Genomic DNA, 12,206 nt, shown 5'->3' with positions numbered 1-12,206 from the left:
TTTTAAAATAAATCCTTGATGATAACTTTAAAAAAGATTTTATTTCATTTGCCTTCTCTTCCTTTTCTTTAAACGGAAATGCAGTGAAATCTTCAGATTAACTGAGGATTTGGTGAGTTACATTTCCTTTAACAAAGATGGACTGTCTTTGATCTTAGAGAATGAAAGCAGATTACATTGTGACTCCAGCTCTTTTAGGGATCCCTGGTCTGACTCAGCCCCTCTCTTCTTAGGAAGGCACATATAAGCCTATTGGCTTTGTGAACCAACTGGCAGTTCACTACACCCAGGTTGGGAACCTGATCCCCAAAGACTCAGATGAAGGACGGCGGCAGCATTACCGTGATGAATTAGTGGCAGGTAGGACTCTGGGCCGTCCTGAAGCTACAGCCCTGAGCCTGTTCCCTTATTCTGGTCACTCTAGGGAGTATACCTCTAAGCCAGAACTTTGCAGAGCCTCTACTAACATAAACTCCAGGCCGGGCAGGGTGGTTCTTGCCTATAATCCCAGCACTCTGGGAGGCTGAGGCAGGCGGATCATGAGGTCAGGAGATTGAGACCATCCTGGCTAACACAGTGAAACCCTGTTTCTACTAAAAATACAAAAAATTAGCTGGGCCTGGTGGTGCGTGCCTGTACTCCCAGCTACTCGGGAGGCTGAGGCAGGAGAATTACTTGAACCTGGGAGGCAGAGGTTGCAGTGAGCTGAGATTGTGCCACCACTGCATTCCAGCCTGGCGACACAGCGAGACTCTGTCTCAAAAAAAAAAAAAAAGCCCAATAGCTGGCTGTCCTGAATAGGTCAGGGAGCTAACCCATGACACTCAGGCCAAGGACAACCCCAGGGATAGGTAGTGTCTGAAAAGCAGAAACCAAGAAAGCCCTCCCTGCCACAGATTGGGAGAGCAGGCTTAGACTTTGAACTCTTTGGCAGTATCCTACCAAGGTTCTCAGGAGTCTGCCAAGGTGATTTCAGAAACAGAAAATCTCGAAGAAGATGAAGAGCCCAAGGAGTTAGAAACTGAGCCTGGGAGTCAAACAGATGTGCCTGCAGCTGGGGTACAGTATAATATCGCTCTGTGTCCCTCTTCTTCCAGCTCAAGCTGTGGATGGAGGCTTCATGGGTAACTTGGGAAAGGAGGAGGGAGACCAAAGGTGAGAATAGAGGCTGCAGGTGCCAATGTGTCTGGCAGCATCACTCTCTCCTACCTCTGTCCTATCCTAGGACAGGACTTGCCCCATCTCCCGGTTTTCTACCGCCTTCTCACAGCTGAGTCCTGATCCTCTGGGTCTTTATTTTCAGGCAGCTGAAAAAGTGACTGAAGAAGAATTGATGACTCCTAAGCAGCCCCAGGAGCGAAAGCTCACTAACCAGTTCAACTTCAGTGAGAGGGCCTCACAGACCTTCAACAACCCTCTCCGGGTAGAGCAGCCCCCACCCTAGCCCCTTTGCAGCTCTTCACTGTGCCTGGCAGGGAAGAAGCAGGCCTGACCCTGGCCCTAGCAGACCTCAGCCTGGCCGGGGTGACAGGACAACAGATGCTACAGTTTATCTCCCCAAGGAGAGCTGAGAGCATGCATTCAGGTCTCTGTAAGCTATCCAGGCAGGAGTTTAGAGGGAGTAACATGGAGGCTAGAGCTCCCAAAACTCCACTGGAAGGCTTCAACTGGATCTGGGCTTTGTAGAGGGGTAGAAATTAGGACTTGGGAGGGGAGGGGAGGCCACAGTGTGTTCAGGGAACAGGAGGCCTAGGAGCCAGTTCAACTGAAATTGATGATTTCTGTGATAGACCAGCTGGCAAAGGCCAGAAATTTCCCTGACTCATAAGAGAGGCTCTTGAAAACCAGGCTGAGGGAGCCTCTCAGGGTTTCAGGTGAGAGACTCATGCATAAGGGGAGGGTTCTACAGAAATGAATCTACAGATGGAGGGCAAGGTCTACAGGGTGAGTTTTTGACAGTGCCTCATCACCCTGTGTGGTCCCTGTGCTGACATTTGTTAATCTGGGTGATACACAATGGGAAGGGGGCACATTCCCCTGGTGGAGCCAGAGACCCTCATATTAGAGAGGCCTTCTCAGGGCAAGGGGTGTTAGTCTGATGGCCTGATAGAGGCTGACCTCTATGCCCTGGCCTGGCATCCTGCAGGTCTATTCATCCCCCACTTGGACTGTATCTTGGTTAAAATGGGCACAGTCAGGCTTCCCTGCCCCTGCTTTCCAGCTTATACTTCTTCTGAAGGAGGCCAGAATGGAACACAATATGGGCTTTGAATGCATCATTCAGTTATTCACCCAAGCCCCTCTTTACTTCCCCAGCTCTGTGTCCCACACCTCCATCAGCCCCAACAAAAATGCTTCTCTCAAAGATATACTGTTGGATTAAGTAAGAAGGAGTTGAGGGCTTTTTGTGGATCTCCTGTTGTCTTGTTCTGTAGGATCGAGAATGCCAGATGGAGCCTCCTCCCAGGAGAAACTTTTCAGCCACAGCCAATCAGGTAAGACCCTGGGCCAGCCTGAAACCCCTTACCACCCACCTCTATGTATCCTTTCCTCATTTAGCAGCAAAGGCAACACTGGGTCAAGGGCTCCTCTGGCAGTCTGCCCTCCTCATCTGCCTGCCTCCCTGCTCACTGTCCTGAGCATCCAGGCTCTGAACACCAGGTACATTAGACAGTAGGTCCCTATCCAGTGAGCTGTGGGCCAGCCACATGACTCAAGGGCAAGGTTGTCCAAGCTGGAAACAGGCATGGCTTCTGGATGGAGCTTCTTCCATGGCCAGGGGAGAACATTTGCTTCCATGGACTGTCTGGAACCTGTGGCACCCTGTGACTCTGTGACTGACTCCAAAGTGTTAGCACTCTGACCCTGCCCTCCCAGCAGCCTGCAGTGTTCCTGCAGCCCCCCTCCTCCCCCTTCAAGTCCTCCTGGATGGCCACACTTATTTGAACAGGATATGGTGCCAGGAGACCTGATCTCAGACCTCACATTTTCTGTTCATACTTTAAGATCCTGAGCAAACCATGTCACTTTTAATGTCTCAGTTTCTTTCTCTCTAAAGAGAGGATGACAAGCTGCCTCACAGAGTTGTTGGAGGGTCTGAATGAGATAACAAAGATTGGAGTACTTTGCAATGTGGAATAGGAGACTGGGGGAATTATTAAATGTAAGGTTTGCTTATCTGACCTCCAGGTGGCAGTGACTGCCCAGCTGTAGGGAGCACACGGTGTGATCGGGGGCATTTGCCCAGCCCCAGATCCTTGCTGCTTCCTCTGCTACTATCTTTGGGCTTCTCTTCCTGTCAGATCCATTTAGCAAATGTTCCCCTACCTTTTGCTTATCTCCTTTTAATGCTGAGGTGTGGTCAGTGCCATAGACAGCCAGCCCGAGCCAGTATGTTTATGCCATGTCCGGGGTGGGGGTGGGGATATGTATATATATATATATATATTTCAGACAAGGCGTTGCTCTGTCACCCAGGCTGGAGTGCAGTGGCACGGTCTTGGCTCACTGCAACTTCTGCCTCCTGGGCTCAAGCGATCATCCCACCTCAGCCTGCTGAGTAGCTGGGACCACAGGGGCATGCCACCACACCTGGCATATTTTTGTATTTTTTGTAGAGATGGAGTTTCGCCATGTTGCCTGGGCTGGTCTTGAACTCCTGGGCTCAAACAATCCACCTGCCTCAGCCTCCGAAAGTGCTGGCATTACAGGTGTAAGCCACTGTGCCTAGAACATTTTTTTAAATGTTCTAGTTCAGAGTCTTTTAAATCACCAACAAAAATGGGAACTAGCCTGATGTTTGCCCATTTGTTCTGCCTGCCGGGGGCTGCGTGCTAGAACAATATTGATCTTCACCTGAAGACCCAGCCTCTAGGTTTCAGGATATGTAAGCCCAGCACAGAGATGTCCTTAGAACTCTTTCATTCTTGTTCCAGAGCTGATGGTTAGTAGGGAAGACAGGTATTGAATACATAATTCCAATGGGCCAAGTAGAAGACGCTTGTTGCCAGGGTTAACATGACCAATTCCTTAAATCTTGAAGGCTGAAAAGAGCTGTCTGGGTAAAAATTGCACCTTACAATGATCCTTCTTATCTCACCCTTGCCTAGTGGAAGATCTATGATGCCTACATAGAGGAACTTGAGAAGCAGGAAAAGACCAAAGAGAAGGAGAAGGCAAAGACCCCAGTGGCTAAAAAGTCAGGGAAGATGGCCATGAGGAAGCTGACATCTATGGAGTCTCAGGTTTGTTGTTAGTTCCTACAGCTCTGCCACAGAATTTCTGAATGAGGCCTTGGCTTCTGGGTAGACAGAAGCCTGGCTGTCTGGGAGGGGTTCACAGATACTTAAGTCAGGGGCTAATGTTGAGGTATAAATAGTTCTTTCCTTAGGGGAAGATGTGAGGAGAGCTACAGCTGCCTCTAGCATTCCATACCTCTCCCCAAGTAAGATAGATCTGGAGGCTGGCAGTATTTCAGAATTATTGAGCTAGAGGGTAACAGAAGACATATTCCTTATTGAAAGCACTACATGCCTTCTGGAAGAGCTGGGGAGTCTGCTCAGGATGGGGGTGGGTTGTGAGGATAAGACACCACTTCCCTCAGCAAGGGCTTATAGGATCTGGGAAAGTGAGATGTTTTTTCACTTTTAGTACTTGGGTTTACTTGTGTCCTATACTGTAGGTGAATCTTCAGGGCCAGGAGCCAGATCAGAGATGATCATAGGTACCATCAATGCTAGGCCAATGGATTTGGCCACCCTGGGCTAGATTTTCCATGAAGAGCCATGTAGAAGTCATTATAAAGGTCATGGTTGGGGGGCTCACTGTGGGTCTAGCCAGCATAGGTTTGGGGATCATCATGGGAGTCACAGTGATGCAACTATAGGGAGTCACTGAAGGGAGCGTCACCACAGGGAGACGCTGAAGGGCCACATTTGTCCCTTTAACAGACAGAAATCTGGATCAGGAACTAGAGTCCCATTGTGGATCAGGATGGGTTTGACTTGCAGTGGCATGGGAGGGACAATGTCCACAGGAATCTGGGGGCTGGTTTCAGCACCTCGGAGAGTTCCCATGGCTGCTCTCGGGGAAGTGGTTCTGCTCCACTCCAGAATTGAAGCTGGACCAGTTAAAGGAAGTGCTGCTTCCTATGCCTGAGGTGTGTCCACTCTCGCTTAATTCTGTTTCATTATCCTGATCATGTCACATTTTAGGGGAAGTTTGAGGGTCCCCTGCCTTGGCTTTATAGGAACTGTCCCAATGCTGTTTTATTCAGTCACTGACCAAGTACCTAGTGATCATGGCCGTGCTGGGTACTGGAACTCTGAGGTGAAAGATGGAGCCCCTGCCCTGCTACTCTGTGCAGACCCTTGGCTTCCCCTGATCCATTCTCTAGAGGTTAGAGGCTTCACAGGGGCCACTGGCCTAAGTCAGGGTTCACATGAAGATCCATCAGGGGTTATGAGCTCTGTGCTGGGACCCATGGTTGCAGAAACCTCAACTATAATCACCAGGACCTAGAAACCAGAAGAAAAGTCCCTGTGGCTGAGACTAGAATCTGACCTGTGTCTTCTAAGCCTTGCCAGAGTTGGTGTCTAACATCCTCGGGGATGAGGGACCATCCCTGTCCATCACACTGGACTCTTCCAGCTTAGCTGACTTGGAAGACTATGGTACAAGCAGATTCCAGCCCTCTGGACCAAGAGTCCACATGGGAGGCAGGACACCCTCCCCCAGCCCACCCAGTGAATGCCTTGCTGTGCACCCTCTCCCCAAGGCAATAATTAGAAATTTCAAGTACTGGGCCAGGCTGTCTGTGCGACACAGTGGGAGAGGCAGTCACCTTCCCTATTGCCCAGGCCCAGTGCTTGAACAGAGTGACACCCCTTCCTCAAAGAATGGGGTCTGATTATGTGGGTAGAAAACTCAAATGTGCTGGAGGGGAGAAAAGATAAAAACTTCATGATATCCTATAGGAAGGGCCTCCTTGGTGGACCTCAGGTCTCTGTCTCATTAATGATTTGGGTGAATGCACAGAAATCAATGCACGTTTGTCTGATCTGAATAATTAGGTAGGAAAGGAGGAAAGGGCTCACAGCCTGCAAGTTCAGTCAGAACTAATAAAGATGTGTGGCTGCTCCAGTGGCATAGTATCTGGGACAAGGGAGGTGACAGCCCACAACACTCTCCTTAGAACACAACTGGAAACCTGCATCTCCCAGAGCCAGGAGAGGAGTGGTCAGACTGGGGAGGCACTGGCTGGCTGTGTGGGTCTGAGATCATGGACCCTGGAACCTACAGACCTGGATTTATATCCTGGCTTTGCCATTTGTTAGCTCAGTTTTTCTGAAACCTCAGTTTCTTCATCTGTAAAGATACCCTAATGATACCTACTTTGCAAGATTTTCATGAGAACCCGAGATAATACAGTGCAGCCCCTAACATAACACTTTTGTGCTACTGATCAATAAATGGTAGCTATTGTTATTGATATGCCATTTCATGACTGATGGAGCTGGGAGGAGTCACCCGAGGAAGTGCTAACTTGAGGGCATGTGGCTGTGTCTTCCTACCTCAAAGGAGCTATCACCAAGCATCCAATTCCTTGTGGCCAGAGGACAGAGTTGGGCCCATAGGTAGAAGATGCAGGGAGGGAGTTTCAGTTAACTGGCTATCTGGCCACAGAAAACACTGCCTGACCTGGGGGGAGTCACACTTGCCAGGAAGCTGCTAAGGGGAGAGGATTCCCGCTCTGGGTCAGAGAATAGAGAGCGTAGCTGGAACCAGGTGAACTCTGAGGTCTGTGACTGCAAGACTCCAATGAATGCCCTCCTTGGTCAGTTTTCTAAGATAAACTTGGAGTCTCTTTCAGGCGTGCAAAAGGTCCTCAAAGGTCAGTTCCCCAGAATTGACTTCATAACCCTCCGCTGCACTACTCTGCATGTTTCCTCTGACACCATCACCACCGGGAACCGGCTTAAACACTAACATGTATTATCACATTTCACCATCACAATGACCTGATGAGGCAGATGCCACCATCCGCCTCCACTTACCAGGGGGACTGTAAGACTCAGAGAAGCTAAGTAACTTGCTAGAGGTTGCCACTGGGTTCTAATTTTGGTGGGATGGGATAGGAGTGCAGGTCTGTGCGGCTCTAGAACCCATCCTTTTGACCGCTACCTGATGCTGCTGTTTCTGAGACCTTGAATCTTTGGGAGCCATGGGCCTGGCCCCCTGGCCCCACCCTGGAGGGCTGCCCATTCAGCTGGCTCACTCCTGCCACCTGCCCTAAGCCCTCTGGGCCTTTCCTGTTAGTCCCAAACTCTTTGCTCTTCTGTCAACCTGCCAAGCACCTCATCTTGGGGATTTATGGAATTTCACACAATGGCAAGCTTCCTTTTGGTTCAAGATGAGTCACGTTTTCCTGAAGTTAAGCTTCTTGCTTTCCCATTGGTCTGGGCTGTGGGGAGGGCCTGGAATTAGGAGTCTCAGTTCTGCCTTGTACTCCATGTATGTAAGCATGTCTCTCCCCTCTTTGGGCCTTCGTGCCTTTCTCAGCCTGTGACTGAGTAAGGGATAAAACCAGATGATCTCTGAGGCCTTTAATGGGAGTCTTTCACTCTCTGAGCTGGTAAAACTTTTCTGTCTCCACCAAAGAAGGCTCCAACCTGCCCTTGTCTGCTCTCCCCTGCAGACCCTGGGCTCTCTTCAATGCCCTGTCTTGTGCTCAGAGATAGGCCTTCTCCAAAACAAGTCCAGAATGAAAGCATGAAGCAGGTTGTACCCAGGGGCCAAGTATATCAGCTCAGACCCTTTGTGCCACCTGTGAGGTAGGAGTTCCTAGAAGAGGGTAGTGGCATGAGCTGGGCCTTGAGACATGCAGAGAAACCTTTACAGAGCTATCCGGGGTGAGTAGTGTCAGAGAGGTACTGCTGAATCAATTGCAAGTGTGACATGGCTCAGGACATATGACCTTGCCAAGTGCTGGTTTATGAGGACTTGAAGTTTCTGTACCCCCACAGACTGATGATATCATCAAACTGTCCCACGCTGCTAAAATCATGGAGCGGATGGTCAACCAGAATACATACGATGACATTGCTCAAGGTAAGAGTTGAAGTTCTGGCAACCACTATTATTGCCTGAATTAAAAATTTCTCATAAAAGCTTGGGTTATTTGGGTGTCTCATGCTAGCTCCTATAGGTGCAAGCGGAGAAAAAATAATCCCTCCATCCTCTGGATGTCACTGGGAAGACAAGACTTATGTGGATTAACCATGACTGATGGCATAAGAAACAATGTATATACTGATGAGAACTGGAAATGGTGCAGCAAAGAATACCTGCACATTGGTGATCCAATCTCATCTTCCTGATAACCCTGGGAGGCAGACGGAGCAGAGACTTGCCCATACTGTACACATGAGGAAGATAAGGCTAAGGCCACCTAACTAGTGAGTGGCAGAGAGGACCCAAATAGAGGTCTCGAGCTTCCTCATTCTATGCTCTGTCCTCTACTCAGAGCACCTTGGGAATGCTATAAATGCCAGAATGTATGGGGTAGACAGAAACCACTCTGGGGATCCTCACATAGGAGAGAAGGAAAGTGAGGGATGAGTGGGAGTAGTTATGGAAGGCTTTGGAGAGGGCTTAGCTAGATGCCAAGGGAGAAGCAGAGTGTGTGAGAGAAGATAGCTACAGGGAGGATGTTCTGGACAGGGCTGGCATGAGCAGTGTCTTGGCAGTGAAACTGAATAGGAAGGGACTCTGGGGACAAGGGACAGCAGGCTCCCTGACCCAAACAGGATCTTCATTGAAAAGAGATGAGAGTTCAGGCGGAAGAGGTTGTTGGAGCCCATTAATGAAGGGCCTTGAATATCATGCAAGGAATGTGACCTATCTCTGCAGACAGTTCAGAGAACTGAAACTTTCTAGGCAGGGACACAGCCCGATGAGAGCAAGGCTGGAGGAGGATGTGATTGTGTAGAATATAGGGCAGAGGTGGAGGTGAGGCTCAAATGTGGGGTGGAATGGGCCTTACCACACCTGACCTAGCCTGTGTCTTAAGGGATGGAGAAAGGGGAACAGTTATAATAGTGAGAAACAAGCTCCAGCATTCACTGGGAGTAGCCTGTGTGTCAGGCATTGTGCTATGCAATTTACGTGTTATTATTTTGTTTGTTCCTGACAGCCACACTGTGAGGTGAATACCATTATTATCTCCATTTTATAGATGAGAAACTTAGGCTGGGATGTTGCCACTTTTTCAAAGTCACAGCTAGTGTGAAGTGTGAGTGGCGGAATCAGAACTCGAACACAGGCCCCTTGGATCCATCACCTAAGCACTTCACCGCTAGGCTGCAAAGCCACTGAGCTGGAAGAGACATTTTAAATAAACACACTCAATAGATCTATCCTGGTGATTAATTAGTGATGAGTTGAAGAAAGAGATTGATTCAGAAATGCTTAAATCCTGGGGGCCTGGGAAATTCTGGTGTCTTTGACAGTGTCAGGGAAACGGAATCCTTCCCATGGCATGAACAGCACATTCCCAAGTGGCTTGTATTTCCCTAAGAGGTTGTGCATTTATTTGGAGCAGCTGCCTTCCCAGAGTTGGCAGCTCCTCGATGCTGGCTGGTCTCCTTTGCTGACAGCCTAGGGCTCTTCTTGGTGACTTGATGCTCATTGCTCACCCATGGGACACAGAAACCAGGGCTGCCAAAACCAGCAGCCTAAACAAGCCCCCTCATTATCATTCAGGCTGGAAAACGACCTTGAGTGCTTTTCAAAGCTGTCAAAGTACACAGCAGCTGTGAATGAGTTTGTCACTCACACAGCGTGGCTTCTTGAAACCCAGCCTCTGCAAGTGGCCCACCAAAGGGCTGCAAACCTGATTAATATCCATGGAGAAATTGGCCTTGGTGAACCACTTTCATTTATAAGAACACAGTCACATAAAAATGCATTGAACTTTGATTTTTTTAATTGCATACTCCTTTCCCTTTGGGAAAGTGTAATCATGAAGGAGACATGAAAATAGAGAAGTGTTACCAATTAATCTCTGCTCTGAATTGAAGTATTTTCAAAGATAACCCAAGCTGGGGAATCTCTGATGTAATCAAGGCTCACGCCTCTCTGACCACTTGAATCTTTTTTGTTCTGAGACATTTTTGAGGTTTGAGTGAAGTCCCACAACCTCAAGGTATGGGCACTATAGGAGATGTCAGGGCAATGCCTGGGCATGTTCTTGGCTTCACTGAATGACAGGATTCATTTTCTAATTGGTCGCCCTTTGTCAAAAGAAGATCAACAACTACTTCACTTCTGTTAAGGAATTTCACTGCATTCTTTAAACAGTTGTTGGTTGTCTGTTTTGTGGCTGGCCCTGTGCTAGGCACTGGGGACTCAGAGAATATATATGTGTCCTGCTCTACAGATACTGTCTGGTGCGGGAGAACAGGCAAAAGGATAAATAGAGGCAATCTAGTGTGACAGATGTTTCGGTAGAGGAGAGGCAGGGCTGGAACAGAGGAAGAAATTAACTCTGCTCAAAAGAAAATGAAGGCCTTACAGATGAGGGGGAGTTTGATCTGGATCTGGAGTGAGTAGGAGTTTGCCAGGAAGAACAGGGCATCTTAGACGTGGAAAACTATGTAGAAACACCCAAAACAGGAGACAACTGGACTCATTGGCATGATTTGATATGGAGGGGACACGGATAGCTGACTAGAAATAACGTGGATCCCCTCTTGGTTTGATCTCCTCTGCAAGGAGAGCCATTGAGGGGGTTTCAGTGGAGTGAGGAAAGGGGTGTTGTGAGGTGCCTTGTTTGTACTCACACTGATTGTTCTGGGAAACAAGGGTTGGAGAAGGAGTTACTAGAGGTAGGAGACCAGTTAGAGGGATGTTGTCATAATACAGGTGATGGATGTTGGGGACTGAACCTGGGCAGGGGCTATGGGTTTGGAGAGAAACGAATGAATTAAAAAGATAGAAGAAAAATATGAGAAATTATGGAAACAGATCAGTCAAGGATTACTAATTTCTGGTTTAGACAAGTGGGAGGATGGGGCATCTATCTAACTTAAAGAAAGTGGGAGGCAGAGACAATTTTGTGGGCGGGAAATGAAGTTGAGTTCAGAGAACCCATGGGGGATCTAGGCAGCTTCATTATAGGGAGGCTTGGCTATGGATATGAAAATGGGCTGCATTTTAGGGATTTAGGAGGCAGAATTAATGGAACTATTAATCAGCCCCTGGCAGCTGAACCCTTGAAATTTGGCTGCTCCAAACGGAGCCTCCTGAAGTGCTAGGGAAACACATGGGAACAAGGGCAGCGAACCTGGGATTTTATCCGTGTAGACCTGGCTGGTGTATTGTAATGTACCTCCAACAACAACGACAGTAACAATAGCTAACACATAGAGCTTACTATGTGCCAGGCATTTTTCTAGGCTCTTTGCATATATTAACTCAATTCATATATCCTCACAACAGAACTCTGAAATAGGTAGTATTATTATTCCCATTCTAAAACAGAGGCTCATTGTTTTGCCCAAGGAGGTATAGACAGTAAGTGGTGGACCTGGGTTTGCCATAAAGCGGCAGTCCCAGGGCTGACTCTGCCTGTGTGTGTTTAAGATTTTAAGTACTATGAGGATCCTGCTGATGAATACCGGGATCAGGTGGGTACCCTGCTGCCGCTCTGGAAATTCCAAAATGACAAAGCCAAGCGCCTGTCCATCACCGCCCTCTGCTGGTAAGTATAGGCATTGCAGCAAATGCAGAGCCCCTGAGTGCCCTCTACATCCCAAACCCCCAGTACCCCCTTCTGCACTTAACCATCTTGAGTATGACATGTGACAGTATGGAAAAATATGGAACTTGGATTCTTATGGGATCGCAGGACCACCCCCAGGACTCCCAAGTGGTGAGGGCCTAAGCTGGAGAATAGATGTCTGTAGTATATTTAGGCACCAGTGCCCATGGGAAGGCCCTTGTTCACAGGAGGGCCATGTTCATTTCCTATGCCAATGGATTCATATTTTTTTTGTAGGAATCCAAAGTACAGGGATCTGTTTGCAGTGGGACATGGCTCTTGTAAGTGATCTGGCTATTCATTTATTTGCTCATGTAAACAGCAAACACTAAGTACCTACTCTGTGCAGAGCTCTTTGCCAGTTGTAAGAAATACAAAGATGACT

At 48.3% G+C, this 12,206-nt stretch overlaps 1 protein-coding gene across 1 annotated transcript in view; it reads left to right on the top strand.

Moving 5' to 3' along the window:
- Positions 1–12,206, top strand: part of DNAI1 (dynein axonemal intermediate chain 1) — a 60,579-nt gene that overhangs the window by 28,935 nt on the left and 19,438 nt on the right. The window contains exons 6-13 of the mRNA XM_030818385.1: positions 234–360; positions 935–1,059; positions 1,304–1,423; positions 2,436–2,495; positions 4,110–4,244; positions 8,025–8,109; positions 11,644–11,761; positions 12,059–12,102. Of these exons, the coding sequence (XP_030674245.1) occupies positions 234–360; positions 935–1,059; positions 1,304–1,423; positions 2,436–2,495; positions 4,110–4,244; positions 8,025–8,109; positions 11,644–11,761; positions 12,059–12,102 (814 nt within the window). The remainder of the gene's footprint in view (positions 1–233; positions 361–934; positions 1,060–1,303; positions 1,424–2,435; positions 2,496–4,109; positions 4,245–8,024; positions 8,110–11,643; positions 11,762–12,058; positions 12,103–12,206) is intronic.

This window comes from Nomascus leucogenys, chromosome 8 (assembly GCF_006542625.1).
Source record: "Nomascus leucogenys isolate Asia chromosome 8, Asia_NLE_v1, whole genome shotgun sequence".
Lineage (NCBI taxonomy): Eukaryota > Metazoa > Chordata > Mammalia > Primates > Hylobatidae > Nomascus > Nomascus leucogenys.
The sequence above is the reverse complement of the archived record's forward strand: the minus strand, read 5'-3'. Positions and strand labels throughout refer to the sequence as shown.